Genomic DNA, 15,274 nt, shown 5'->3' on the forward strand with positions numbered 1-15,274 from the left:
AGCAATCTGTGGTCGCTCTAGATCGGACTCCAATCGCGTAGTTTCGCTCTGAAAATTTTCTCGGGTCGCACCACGCATCCAGCCGAGTTTGTTTATTTTTTCTTTTTTTCATGAGTTGTTGTTTAGGGCGCGTACCACGTGTTCGTTTTACTCGGAGTCAGAGTAGCCCGCGTCTAGGTTCAAAAACAAAAACGGTATTAATTAAATCAGTACACTACAAAGGCACGTGCGTCGTCACCATCTTTTTCCATCAGACTTTCAATCAACCCACCATAAGAAATTGAACTATTAATTTTAGTCTCTCACCTAAACAGTACGCTGCCATTAACGTTGTTTTCCTCGTGAAACGGCCCACTAAACTACTGATAATCGCACCGCACCTGCTAACTTCCACAGTTTTTGAGCCGAACATAAAATAGGATGTAGTACACACACACAATCGAGGCGATTGGAATCAAATCTTGGGTGTCCCCGGTTGTGCCCGGGACGAACTCTACTCGGCACAGGCCGCAACGGAGTAAAGAATTATTATTGAAACCAGATGATCTGAACTGAAAAATTGCTTGGGCAAACAGGGACTTCCTGATTGGACTCGGAAGCTGATAGTGTGTGGCAGTTTGCTCCACTCGAGCCCGGCGATAAAATGTTCCGTTTCAGTTTGACTCTAGCCAGGACCTGAAAAATACTCATTATGTGCCAATAAAGCAGGGGCTTGATGTATCTATTTGTTGATGAAAATACCCTGATTCGGCTGCGCCAGGACTAATGGCAGTATTCTGGTGGGGGTGGGGATGTTTACGAACCTTTAGTCACTGTATGCATTTTCCATGGAGTGCAGTTTCAAATAACGGTGGATCAAGGCGGATGCAGTCGGCTGGGTTAGAACAGAGTGAAGATTAGCCGACTGCATTTAGCTGGATTAGCTATACGATGCAACGATGGCTGAGGGCGGCAATCAATTTTTACTATAATCAATTTCGAGGTGCGAGAGATGGGATCGGATGTTCCGGCATCCATCGAAACTCGTGGGCTTTACTGGAATTATAGTATGTTTGCTCGAATAAACGATTTTGGCAGCAATACTGTTTAGGTTTTTTTTTTTTTTTTTTAAATAACTATTTATTGGAATATGAGTTAAAATTAAATTATTAAGATTTAAATTGGGTGTTCAGCCACAAGTGGTGACTTTTCAGCCCTGTTATATATATATATATATGATTTGGTTATTACCATGAAGACATCATTTGCTTCCGCAATTCTGAGATTTTTGTGTAGGGAAAATTCTAAACCTACTTGTATTGTGTAATTACTGTTTAGGTTAATTATGTTAATTATATATTGTTCATCTGAAATATTCAGTTCTACGTTACGAAACATAATATTGAAAAGCTAGCGAGCGTCGGCATGAGGTCTATTGCCTTGTTGATTGCCGTTTTAATTGACCGCCATTTTGGTGAAACATTAAATTAAAATAAATGGTGCTATCATCACGTGAACGATGAATTTAAAATTGAAAAATTAGATAGCGATAGCTATTGGAAAGCTTCTGAAAAGCAATGTTTTCCTATGCTTTTTTCGTCAAATGAAACATTTTTATTCCATCTATAAGAATTTTGTAGAAGTGCCACGATATTAGCTGTTCCTCGCAAAATTTGTGGATCGACATAATATTAGTATTTCTCGTACACCCTCCTCTTCTTGAGAGACTTATTTCTTTCAAATTATAAGTGATCAATATCAAAAGTTTTGTTCACAAAATATGATGTTAGTTGAATATTTAGGGGTTATTGTTTGTACGAAAAAGCACACATATCATTTCGTATTTTTTTTCACGTTTCGTTTTCGGCTCATCAGTGCTTAAAGCAGTTCAAATTAAGAGCGGGTCATTTCGCCGAAAGTCGTTTCGCCGAACGCCATTTCGTCGACAGCCTACCCGCCGTCGGAAGCGGCGACCTCTTGCATACAAACCTGTAATCGCCTCGTTTGCCGGTCTATTCAAAGCTTGGTTTCTTTGCTTCAGTTAGGTCCGAACATTAGATATTTTTTCACTTAGTAATCGGAAAATACCACATACATTTACTTGGTAGATACACCTGTGCAATTGCTTTGATGCTTAGTGGCTAATAGTCAATAATTTTTCTTTGTGAACTCTGTTCTGAGGTTTATGAATCAATCTTTAAGCAAGAGTACAAGAATCAATTTTTATTCAAGTAGTACAATTAAAGGTCAACAAAACGGGCGTTAAACTATTATCATTCATTTGTGTTTATTTTAAATCAATTCCAATTATAATATTAAGACAATTACAGGAATCGGCGAAATAAACCTCTCGGCGAAATGGTTTTCGGCGAAGTGGCCCATTCGGTGAAATGTCATTCGGCGAAATGACCCTTTCGGCGTAATGACTTTCGGCGAAACGACTTTCGACTTCCATCTCCACCTAACATTTCAATTTAAACCGCTAAATAGACGCAATGTTTACACTGTTTAAGTAAACTCTAGATGGCAGTTTAATTTGAACTGATGAGCGGAAGCGGAAACGTGAAAAAAATTGAGAAGCTAAGTTATTTGCATTTCCTGATAAGTGCCGGAGACTTCTAAGATTCTTGAATTTCTGCTAAAATATAAAAAAATATGTTTTTATGTTAAGCAAAGCAAAGTTTTGGCATTACGTTCCTTTTGTGGAATTTGGCCTTTCTTTTTCAAAAGACTTCGCAGCCGATTCTTAGTGTACAGAATCTTTGAAATGTTAGTACTATGGATCCTACTGACACTAAGAATCTTTCCAGGTCGGAGCTCGAACATACGACAACTGGCTTGTAAGACCAGCGTCCTATGCATTGAACCACCAACCCGGGATGTTTTTATGTTAATTATTTATATTCAAAAAACTGTTCTAATCATATTCATAAATTTATTGCTAGTAACAATTGGTATATGAAAATAATCATATCATCACTTTGTATTAAATATTATTAGAGTTTTCAGATTATATATGCCTAAACATTTGGTTTGGTTTTTAATTAAAACTTTTCTGGGAAAATTTATACCCTTAATTTATTTTGTGAGAAAAAATTTTATCTTAATACAACCTAAAAAACATACCAGTTTAGTGTAATGGTACGATGCCAAATCCAGCAAAGTTAGAATAGTGCAATTCCACATGAAATCGAATGTTGATTTAGGTTTGGATTTTTTGATAGGGATAAAATTTTACGTTAGCTTTCTCCTTGACCAAAAAGGCAATTTGTATTATCAGTCTGTCATTTTAATTCTAGCATTAATTTTGTGTCTAAGCGAAAGTTCTTTGAAAATTTTCATAAACAGTTTGCCACATTGGTTTGGTGTATACACAGTGAAATAAAACGTGCTTTCTACACTGGTATTAGGTGTACAACTTTGCTTCCGCCGTTTGCGATAGGTGGCTGTACCGGCTGAGGCTGGTCAAAATACATAGATGAAAATGCCTTTAAAGTGAGTGTGTACAGTGCCTAACGAATTGTCATCGCCGTTTCAGTGACAGTTGTTCTTGTTTTCGTATTATGAACGCTCGAAAATGTCTGTTTATGTACCCAATTCTCGCCATTTGCGGGAAGTTTTACTTTTCTGTTACAATTCGGAAACAAATGCAGGAAGGTGGTGGAAGAGAAAAAAACCTTCAATTTGGTGGGATCAGCTCGGTGTGATTTACTACGAGCTCTTAAAACCGGGTGAAACCATCACAGGAGATCGCTACCGAACGCAACTGATGCGCCTTAGTCGCGCACTAAAAGAAAAGCTGCCACAATATCAAGAGCGACATGACAAAGTCATCCTCCAACACGACAATGCTCGGCCTCACGTCGCAAAAGTAGTCAAAAAGTACCTGGAAGCGCTGAAATGGGAAGTTTTGCCCCACCCGTCGTATTCCCCAGATGTCGCCCCTTCTGACTTCCACCTATTCCGTTCGATGGCACACGGCCTGGCAGATCAACATTTTCAATCCTTCGAAGAGTTGGAAAAATGGATTGCTTCATGGATAGTCAAAAGAGGACTAATTTTCGAGCCGGGATCCGAAAATTTCCGGGAAAATGGGAGAAAGTTGTCGATAGCGACGGATAATACTTTGAATAATACATCTGTAAGCACTTTTTCGCAATAAAGCTTTTCATTTTGAAAAAAAAAGGCGGAAGCAAAGTTGTACACATGATAGTAATTTTGTAATATAGTAATTTTATACGGTATAAGGTTGGGTAAACTTTACATTTTAATAAATTTCATAAGTTTTTCAATTTTTCAAAAAGAGTCTTTTTAGAAAATATTCCATTAATGCTTTAGTTGATTTGTATGGTGTAGTGCATAACTAGTATAACTTTTTGCATAGTGAGTCAAAAGCGAGAAATATTGACAAAACTATTATAAGTTTACGAAATTCGAATTAATAGACATCATGAATCGAGTTCAGATAAATAAATATGATGTTAGGATATAAAATTTGTGCAGTTGGGGTAAACGTTGTTTGTGGTTTCACAGAAACATGACTAATGGTTCTTCTAAGTACTCATGTTTAAATATAATAAAATACTGGTACTGCAAAGACACCAGCAAGTGATAAAAAGTGAAGAATAAAACCCTTCTTGGAAACAGTCCCATAAAAACATTTTTTATCTTTTTATTAAATAATTTGTGACACTAATTTGGGCTTATTTTTGACACCAATTGATTTAGATTGAATCGAGTAGTTCACAAAAGCATTCTCCACTGCTTATATCACATAATAGGCATCATTTTTCCAACCAAACGCTTGACATTTGCGTTGCCTATTTGTATGAGAAGAGTGATGCTTATCTAAAAAAAACCCTTCTTAGTCCACTTAGTGGAATTTTCATGGATCTTCGAAAATTTTCGAAAATTTCGGAAATTTCCTGTACTCCCTATGGTGCTTTTTCAAGATCGAAAATTTTCAAACTTTAATCGCTCGGCAGCACCCCTTACCCATTTCCGATTTAGCTCGAATTTTGAATGTGGACATTTTTCGAGGTGCTTAAACTTGTGAGCACTAGAGCTTTACCAAAATAGAGGTGATCCCAAAATATTGGCACTCTTATATAATACATAAATCAATAAGTCCCGAGACAAACAATGGAAACAACATTTTTTTTAGCAAATTTTTTTATTCATCAACATAATCACCTTTTAGGGTGATACAATGGTTCCAACGTTTTTTCAATTTTTCAATACCATGTTTATAAAAAAATTTACCTTTCGCTTCAAAATAAGCTTCAGCTTCAGCGATGACCTCCTCATTTGAGCCAAATTTTTTTTCCCTGGAGCATTTTTTTAAGATCAGCACTGAGGGCTAAATCTGGCGAGTATGGGGGGTGGGGAAGCAGTTCAATTCGTTCAATTTCGCCATTGTTTTCATTGTTTTGATCATTGCTGTTTTTGTTCCATCGAAAGCAATCGCGACACCCACTTGGAAAAAACTTTTATCATGCTCAATTTTTCATGAAGGATAGTAAATACACTTCCATGTGATATCTGTGTCATCTCAGCAATCTCTCGGAGCTTCACTTTACGATCTTTCATTATAATTTTCGTCACTTCTCTCACATTTTCCGGTGTAACGGCTTCCACAGGTCTACCCGAGCGTTCCGCGTCATTTGTGTCGGTACGACCACGTTTAAACTCGGCGAACCACCGACAAATCGTTGCTTTTGGTGGACAAGAGACCGGATAACATTTTTCAATCCATTGTTTCGCGTGCACGGTGTTTTTACCCATTAAAAACAATGTTTTATCAAAACACGAAACTCGTTTTTTCCATTTTTAAACAAACTACAAAACGACTTTACTCCAACCTCGATAACTCAGCTGTTTCTGGTCGGATCGACTTAAAATTTTGACCCGTTTCAAGCAAAGGTTAGTACTCTAGAAAGACGTGATTACTGGTTTACTACGAGCGCCATCTTTGCTTTAGTCTCGGGACTTATTGATCCATGTGTTATAAGAGCGGTAAAAATCAACGTGTTTTGTCGGTAACGTCACTTATCATATCTCCGGAAACAGAAGTCGCAGTCATTTGATCTTTGAAATAGATCTCAATAGTAGCTTTCAAACGAGCCTAAGCTTGTTAAAATCAGTTCAGCCATCTCCGAGAAACTTACGCGGTAAAAAATATCGCATTTTGTCGGTTACGTCACTTATACTATTATATATCCAGAATCAAAAGTCACAGCTATTTGATCTTCGAGCTGGATTAATGGCCTAACAATAGCTTTCGAACGGGCCTAGACTTGTTTAAATCGGTTCAGCCATCTCCGAGAAACATGCGCGGTAAAAAAAACAACCCATTTCGTCGGTTGCGTCACTTATATCATTATATCTCCAGAACCAGCAGTCACAGGCATTTGATCTTCGAACTTGATCAATGGCTCAATAGTAGCTTTCAAACGAGCCTAAGTTTGTTAAAAAAAATCGTTAATCATAACACGGTAGCGCTCATCATTCACAGCATTGTTCCGTTCATCGTCGCCTTTGAAGAAGTACGACCTGATGATGCCACCGGCCCATAATCCACACCAAACAGTGATTTTTTTTCTGTATGCATTGGTAGCTTTTTCAATGCTTCTAATGGGTCTTCACTCTAGACACAGCAATTTTGCTTGTTGACGTATCCGTTCAACCGAAAATGAGCTTCGTCGCTGAACACAATATTTCGATAGAAAAGGATCTCTCAACCGAGCATAAATTTGATAGTAAAATTCAATAATTTTCAAGCCTTGTTTGTTCGTTACTCGATTCAAGATTAAATTATACACCAAACTGAAAAATTTTGACAATGACGCAAGAAACGATTCACGCGTGATCTGTCAAGAATAGTGTTGCCAAAAAGATACCAGCAAATAATCACCCTTTACTCTCCACAAGAAAATACGAAAATGAAATGGAAGAAAATAATCGTGAATTCCGATGTGATTGCTCAATATCACATTCGTGGGACTGAATGGTGGGCAGCAGGCTTTTTTGGGGGCATTATGTTTCATATATTCGGCCGTTGCTGGTACCGATTATTATGTATTAAATTTACCACACCCACAGATCGCTTGCCACACCAAGTATTTTTTGGAGAATTTGTCGAATATCTGCTTCTGTAATTTCATCGAGTAATCCAGACGGGAATTGCCGACGAAAAATTCCAAACCGGGATGTGCATGACGTTCGCTTTAATATTTTTTTCGTACTTTTTATCATTTAAACTTCGAACGAGACCGGACTTATATCCAGTGTTGGTGATTGCCGATAATTTGGCAGATATTTCTTTAAATTGTATACAAGAACTCGCTGCCTCTCAATGCATGAACCGTTAGAGATTTTTTCTACATTTCTTCGCTTACCAAAATAGATACAGTTTTGAAATAATCGAAGCTGTGTGGAATTTACCAAGAGAGAATCGCAGGATCAAATCAATGATTTGACTTGATGATTCTCATACTAGGTTACAGTATTTCAAAACCCTTGTGTGAAGCATTCACTGACATTTGACCCAACTTATACAAAGTTTATATGCACATAGTTAGAATAAGCGGCAATAGTGAAGTTATCGTAATTATACACTGCCCGTATAGAATCGGATCGCAAAACGGTAATGAACGACCGTTGGTGGCTTCAGAGCGAATCCCCACAGCAGCGTACTAACCCGTGATGCTCAGATGGGTTATCGAGAGCAATTCGCTCTCGCACTGGTGTCCATTCTATGTTAAATGAACCATGCCAGTTTTTGTTGCTGAGATGATATCCGCCTCTCTTTGATGGCACTGATTGAAACGTGTGAAGAGTTGCTAGAGAGCGTTCTTTGCGTTTCTTGCTTATATCAGAACTAGTTACCAAACTGAAAATGGAGCTGTAGCTGTTCAAATCTAAGCAGTGTTTTTGTGGGTTTATTTTCAAAATTTTATAGAAAACAATTCTCTAACCAGATTTGATAGAATGTGAAACGAACTGTAAATGAGCAAAAGTTATCTCATGTTACTAAAATCTAGTCTTCCACAAGTAATGCTTCATAATGAGCGTTGGTGTGTATACGTAATTGATCTTGTACTGTAACTTGTTATCTATTCGGTTATGAATCTCTGATAAATTCCAACAATTGATGTGCTGCATTCAAAACTGCCAAGTAAATACACGAAATAAGTCGTTGTCATACAAATTTCCAACAAAAGGCGCATAAAAATGTTCCCTACCAATTTGTATTTTATTAATGAATAGTTATCAGTTTATCACAATTTTGCGCTCGCGGTTCAAGTTTCGCTCGCCAGCTTACTTCATCTAGCATTTCTGCCATAACAAAGAAATCATCCCAACTTTTGCCATCCGGAATGCCACGGTGAAGGAAAGTTCTGCCAGCCGTTCGCTCATAACAATCTCAAAGTTGCGCCAAAACTTTCGACTCAAAACCGAGGAAAAGATAGATATTATCCTGACCTGCCTGGTGCTACCTGGGCATTGTTACTCATTGCACTACCATTTCGCATGCGGATAAGTTGATCTTCCCATTCAGATTGAGCCTTCTTTGCAGGGCTCAGGCTTGGGTTCAGGTTGACGGCGCCGAATTACGTCGCCCGGTTTGTTGCGAAAGTTGGACAGTCCTTGTAGGCATAGTATCAAAAGCCGCTCCGGAGGATGAAGCGGAGATGAATTTTGACAAAATGTGTGCATAATTTATGGTTTCCCTGAGTAAAAGTTTTTCGTCAGATTGCAAACTCTGCCTAGGATTTGGCGTGCGACCCCTTCGCTTGGCTGAACGTTCGGATGCAAGTTTTCTTGCTACTGAACAGCACCCGGCGGATGAGATATTCGTGCCTACGGTCTGCAAATATATGCGGGATCGTGATTGTTGCCCTGGCACTGGCTGGGTTGCTGAATAATTCATCGTTGGGGTTTGCTGCCTCACTATCTCGGGCTGTCAGAGAGTAAATTTTGTGTTTGAGTTGGTAGTTTAGCAAGTTACACGCCGGTTTATTTGTGGAGATATTTTCTCCAGGAATGTTTCACTTCTTTCAACCTCAATTTAACTTCATTTCTAATGATCTGTCCGTTCTTCATCCAACAGGAATCACAGCCCCACCGGCCGTCAACAGCAACGACAACGAGGCAGCAGGTCCTTCGGGTGGGATAGCGGCTCCGTTTACCCTACCGCAGCTTCCACCGGTTCCCAATGGTGACAATAAGCCGTATTTTGACGACGTCAGCCCGCGGAACGTAACGACCGTGGTGGACGACACGGCGATCCTGAAATGTCGCGTCAAGCACAAAGGCAACCGTACGGTGAGTCATATAAATTATTGCTGATTTATTTGGATGTTCCTCCCGGTCGGACACCCAAACCATTTGCGAAAGAGCATGTTTGCACTGGTGCGGAAATGATGGTTCAATAAAAAGGATCATTATTGCGGGACGCGGCCTTTGTTGGGGCCAGTGACCGTCATAAAAGGTGTCATCCAATGGATTCTTTTTTGTTGATGATGCGACCGAACCGAAACGGATCATTTGGTTTCGCTTGCTTCTCCCGATGGAAACACAATAAAGGGGAGGAAAAATGAGGGTCGTCCGATTACATAAATGAAGTCCAAATGGGGTGGTATTTTGTATTTAAATGGTTCTTTTCGATTGATGAGTACTTACGCCGAAGTATCATAAATGCTGGACGATGAGCAAGGAGCGGGCTAATTGAATACTTCAAACAGCACTGGAACGTGACGGAATGGAATGCAGCTAGCTTTGGACTAACTTGGTGGGTGTGGTGAATATTCGGAATTCAAATCGCGTTCGTGCAAATTTGCTTTAAATTTTTTTTGTCCAAGACGTGCATGTGAAGATTTTACCGAGTCTTAAGGCGTTTGAACTGAGTTTTTATCATGTACTCATAAGAAATTAACTTTAAAAATATCTTTTCATTGGGTTTAATCAATCGAATGATATTAAATTAGCTCTTTTTAGTAACTGAATTCGAGACTATGCGATCTAAGTGATGAACCATAAACAGCGAGAAATAGTTTGAAAAGAACAAATTAATATGCTCCAACAACAGAGTTCTAAGCCGAAATTTTTTTCCAATCGGTGACACTGCCATGTATATTCAGCTATCCTGGACATGGGAGGACACCAACAGTCACAGGCGATCCGAGGAACTAAATGACTCGTTTTTGTTTTACGGGGCGGGTAGTGTCTAATACTTTTGAAAAATCATTTATTTTTTTTTCTTATATTTTCTCACAGTAAAACATGTCAAGAATATTCTGTGAAATTTTCAAGCACATCGAAACAAAACTCAGCAGGCTATGGGCTTCTATCTTTGCTTATCTCATACTGCGAAGAAGTAAACGCTCGGCACATAGGTCCAAGATTTCTGTTTCGATCGACTTAAAAACTTGACAAAACATTCGTAAATGTTTCATTATAACAAATTATAAAAGATCAAATATGATTTTTCGAAAATGTTAGACCCTACGGACTCCTTTGAATAATAATTGTTTCCATTGATTTTATAGACAAAAAACTTCAAACCCGTTTTTCTCGAAAGCAGGTTTTGAAAGTCCGTGTCCATTAGGGTGGGACAAAATATTGATTTCAGCTCCACCAAACTTTTCCTATTCCATTTGGGTCCCATAAGCACCAAGCAAAATTTTAGCTCGATCGGAGAAACTATATTTTCGCGCCCGAGGTTTAAAATGTGTATGGGATTTAGTATGGAGAAATACACTTTTTACAAAAAAATCGGCTGGAGATCAACCTATAAAATTCAAAAATCAGTGCATGTTTTATTTTCGTAGGAAATTTAACGAGGACGAAAACTTCAGAAAACCGCAAAACAATCCGACGTTTGAAGAAAAAGTTATTAAAGAAAAACCCGAACAAGGTCCGAACAGTGGCTCAAACTTTAATACATCTAGCACCACTGTTGCTAGTGGTGGTAATATGATTTTGTTTTCTTTTATTATTCCATAAAGATTGATTTGAGTTGTTTGATGTCTTCACAAACGTTCCTCAGCTTATTATGAGAATTTTTTTAAAGTGACAGGCCATGTTCCAAAACTCATTGTAAAGACACAAAAAATTCTAACTTTTTAATTTGAAGAAATAGGTGTTTGGAATCTTCTACATTATTTTAGATAAACTTAAATCCAATAACTTTGCCGAAGATATAAACTCTCTATCTCTTAAACTTTAGAATATATAAAAGGTATTATTTTATGCAAACAAAAACATAATTTACCTGACTTTTTTGTGTCTTTACAGCAAAGTTTGGAGCATGGTTTGTCATTTAAAAATAATCTTCATTCTCTGCTGAGTAAGTATCGTGAAGATATCAAACAACTCGGATCAACCGGTATAGCACATTAAAAGGAAGTCACATCATATTACTTTCACAAGCAGCAGTGGTTCTAGATATATTACGGAATGAGCCATTGTTTATACCTTGTGCTGGTTTTCCTTTAATAACATTTTCTACAAACGTCGGATTGTTTTGCGGTCGTCTAAAGTTTTCTTTCTCGTTAAATTTCCTACGAAAATTATATATACACTGATTTTTATAGTTTATAGGTCGATCTCCAGCCGATTTTTTGTAAAAAGTGAATTTCCCCATACTAAATCCCATACAAACTTTAAACCTCGGGCGCGAAAATATAGTTTCTCCGATCGAGCTAAAATTTTGCATGATGCTTATGGGATCCAAAAGGAACAGGAAAAGTTTGGTGGAGCGAGAAAATAAACCTTTTCATCTTTTTCCCATACAACCTTGTCCCACTACTGAACCCAACGTTTTCCTTTCGTTGTTTGTTAGTTTTGGTTGGTTTTACAGCTACAAAATGGCGTATTTTTTCGTGAAAAATTGTAGTTTTGACTTTGGACAACCACCAAAACTAAAAAAAATCAAACAGGAACGTTGAGGTCTAGAAGAACTTCTACTCTATCTATTCACATCTATGCAAACCTTCAGTAAAAGTTAAGGTTTTATCTCAAGTTGGGTAAGGGCTACCTATTTCATCTCATTTGTATGTACGTTACTTCCAAAACCTGATTTAGTCACTATAATCACTACGTTTTTTTTTTTTTCATATTTTAGCTTAACTCGCCTTGTTCCACATTGAGAGTTAATTCACATTCCTTGGAAATTAAAGTAATATTTAATAAATCAGCTCAAACACTTCTGATATGTTCACTACTGTGCTCCTAATTTCATCTCAAAGGTTTTATATCATCCAATCGTTGGTCCTTTATTCATCCCATAAATTAGCAATGGCGACATTGATTGCACTATTACACTCTCAGGTTCAAAATGTCAGAATTTTCCTTAGAAAGGGCCTAATGCCAACTATGAGTCAACACACGATATTTTCAGAAACAGTTTGGAACCATTTCGACGTTAATTTTTTTTATCGTTTTCGTTACCTTTCGTTTTAAGTTTAAGTTTTACTGTGCAGTTAATTTGAAGAATTTAGAAAAAAATAAAAAAAAGAATTGTAACTATTTAGGCATTAGCTCTTCTAAAAACAAAATGCAGAACCAGAGATGCCATTTATATAGATTTATCTGTATTGTATAGATTTCTGCGTTCGCATACTGATTTGAATCAGATTACAGATTTTCTAAATTTAATACAGATTGGTAAAGGTTCATGAAAAGTAAGAAGTAAAAAGTTAGACTTTTCTCTCTGAGGCTGTGAATCATTTCGCGGTTACTTTTAACTTTTGCTTAAAATCTGACACTCGAGTGGTAAATTTGATATTGTCAAAAATAACCCTGGTCGAGAGCATGGTTATTTTAGACAGAACGATGGTTATTTTCCAACACTGAAAAAAATCTTGCGATGAAAATTCTAATATTAGTTCTTTAGTTGAAATTATTTCCAGTGGAAAATAAACCCAAATAACTTTCCGTCCGTCAAATTATGAACTGGGTCGCAGTTTTAGTTAAATTTTACTACTCGACACAAAATAACCGCTCGAGTGTCAGATTTTAACCAAAAGCTAAAATTAACTGCGAATTGGTTCACAGCCTGAGTATCTGTTAGTATTTAATTGCAGTATTTCTTTAAAAGTTTTTTAATAAACGGACAAATCACATGTTAAAATGGAAATCTTTTGTGCAAATATTTGATGATGAACACTGATAAACATTTTTATTAAAATTTTAAATCAATTTGAACTGATTCATTTTATTAGTGAAAACAGATAGAGCAGATTAGAGTGCCTATAACCAGAGTGACAACATCTCATCCGTAATTTTGGCAACAATTCATAACATTCCATTAGCTTTACATTGAATTGACAGGTCGTTTGCTCGTTTGGAACTGGGAGTTGTTATTCCAAACGAACAGCTGTCGCCACTCTAATTATAGTCACTTATAGTCACACACTTAACAGTGTTATGGTGACGTATAGCGAAAGGAAACCAGTGCTACTAGATTTGCCACAATGGTTATTTCATTAGTATTTGACACGCTCTTTCTGGTAATATTCGAAGCCGCAACAGTTTTATTGAAATATAAATAGCAATAATATAATTAAACGGGCACCAAACAAATATTTGTTGATGGTAATTTGAAGAAGAAAAATCAATTTTTTTTAGTACATTTTGAGAAAACTTGGCAACTTTGCGAAACCAAATGAGACGAAAACAAAGCGCAATCAAGTGATCTAAGTGAAAAATTTTCATCTCATATTGTCTTTTATTGCTTGTCGGGTAATTTTTGAAGTTTTCAATCGTTAATCAAACATATGGGAAGTGAACATTACTAATTATGAAGACATCCAGCATTCAATAGTAGTGTAATTGTGCGAAATAGTGATCATGTTTTGGGACGAATCGATTAGTAGATAATCAGAAACATGACGAACTGTGAATCTTGAGACGAAAATGTGTCCTAAATTGAAAAGTGAGTTTGTTTTAAATGAAAAAAAAACGACCACCGAAGAATTTAAAACCATTTCTTCCAATGAGAAAATGTGACAATAGCTTGAATAATCATTTTAAAACATTCTACGGTTTGGTTAGGTACGTTGTAAGATATTATTCATGTTAAAATTAATGAGGTGAATGGATGAGATGGAAATATGAGCTCAGATGAAATAGAGAGTCGTTGCCGAACAACAATAAAAAAATAAGTTATAACCAAGTAGTGCAGTGAAAAAGAGTTATTGCTAAGCCAGTGTGCGATTCTTGATGAATTTTGTGTTTGTGCGGTTCAGAATAGCATGAAGTGGTTTGGTATGTAGAATACACTAAATGATTTATTAGATCGTGTTTCCATGACGAAAGAAGGTTCCGTATTCAGAGAAAAAAGTTTTCTGTGAAAAAATTTGGATTTGGCAAGCAGTTCACCAGTGTGGTAAGAAATAATAAACTTTTCCTACGATAGCGAATATGAAAGCAGAAACGTCCCTTATCCAAAAGCATAAATGCGTTGTTAATCTTATTTATTTTTAATGTCATTCGTCTCTTCGGGCCAGAAACAGCAAGGTGGAGAATCAAACCCAAAAGGGGCCCTTCCAAGTGCTAATAAGAGACACCAATGCAAATGCAAAGTTGATGCAAAATGCCACTTTGGCCAACCAATTTTAAAGTTTAACAAACAAAACCGTTACATTCCAACCCCATGTCGTTTTGAATTTTGTCGTGAATACGTCTTACTCTCCTATGAGGCACCTTTTCAAAATATACCCTCGGAGAGAGTGATACAATTTTGATCGTGAATATATCTTGTTGTATCTAACGTATCAGCATAATTTTTGCTATATGTCATCGGATTTATGAACAGCATTCTGCGATAAAACTTTCAGTTGTATGACATAACCACAAATATTTCAAAATTAAAATTCTCCAAAGTGTTTGGTACACTAAAACCTCAATTTACGCAAACTTTTTTTATGCGCTTTATTTGAAATAACGCGATTTTTTATTTCATTTACGGGAAGATCGCGTCGAAAAAGGTTTCTGCATAATGGTGGAAATTTCAATTCATATGCAAAACAATCTGCCTTCAGGGAATTGAATATTGTGAATAGTATATGAATAGTGTAGTACTAGATTGTTTAGTTTCGAAGAATCTAAATAAGATCTTGAGCTTCCAAGAATTCTCTTGGAAACAGATATTATATATATAGTCACTCAACGGGTGACTTTTGTATGACTATTGAGTGTGGTATGTACTCGTAGGACTAATTACAGAAAATTGCCATACTGTGATAATATCTGTAGAAGAACTCGCTCATCCAAAACCTCCTCGAAACAA

The 15,274-nt window shown here is 36.9% G+C and overlaps 1 protein-coding gene across 3 annotated transcripts in view; it reads left to right on the forward strand.

Annotated features, from left to right (window-relative positions):
• LOC131433071 (hemicentin-2-like) overlaps positions 1 to 15,274 on the forward strand; it is a 124,173-nt gene that overhangs the window by 85,118 nt on the left and 23,781 nt on the right. For all 3 annotated transcript variants that reach the window (XM_058599828.1, XM_058599827.1, XM_058599829.1), the window contains exon 3: positions 9,092 to 9,306. In XM_058599828.1, the coding sequence (XP_058455811.1) occupies positions 9,092 to 9,306 (215 nt within the window). The remainder of the gene's footprint in view (positions 1 to 9,091; positions 9,307 to 15,274) is intronic.

The sequence above is a fragment of the Malaya genurostris genome, chromosome 2, assembly GCF_030247185.1.
Source record: "Malaya genurostris strain Urasoe2022 chromosome 2, Malgen_1.1, whole genome shotgun sequence".
NCBI classification, from domain to species: Eukaryota; Metazoa; Arthropoda; class Insecta; order Diptera; family Culicidae; genus Malaya; species Malaya genurostris.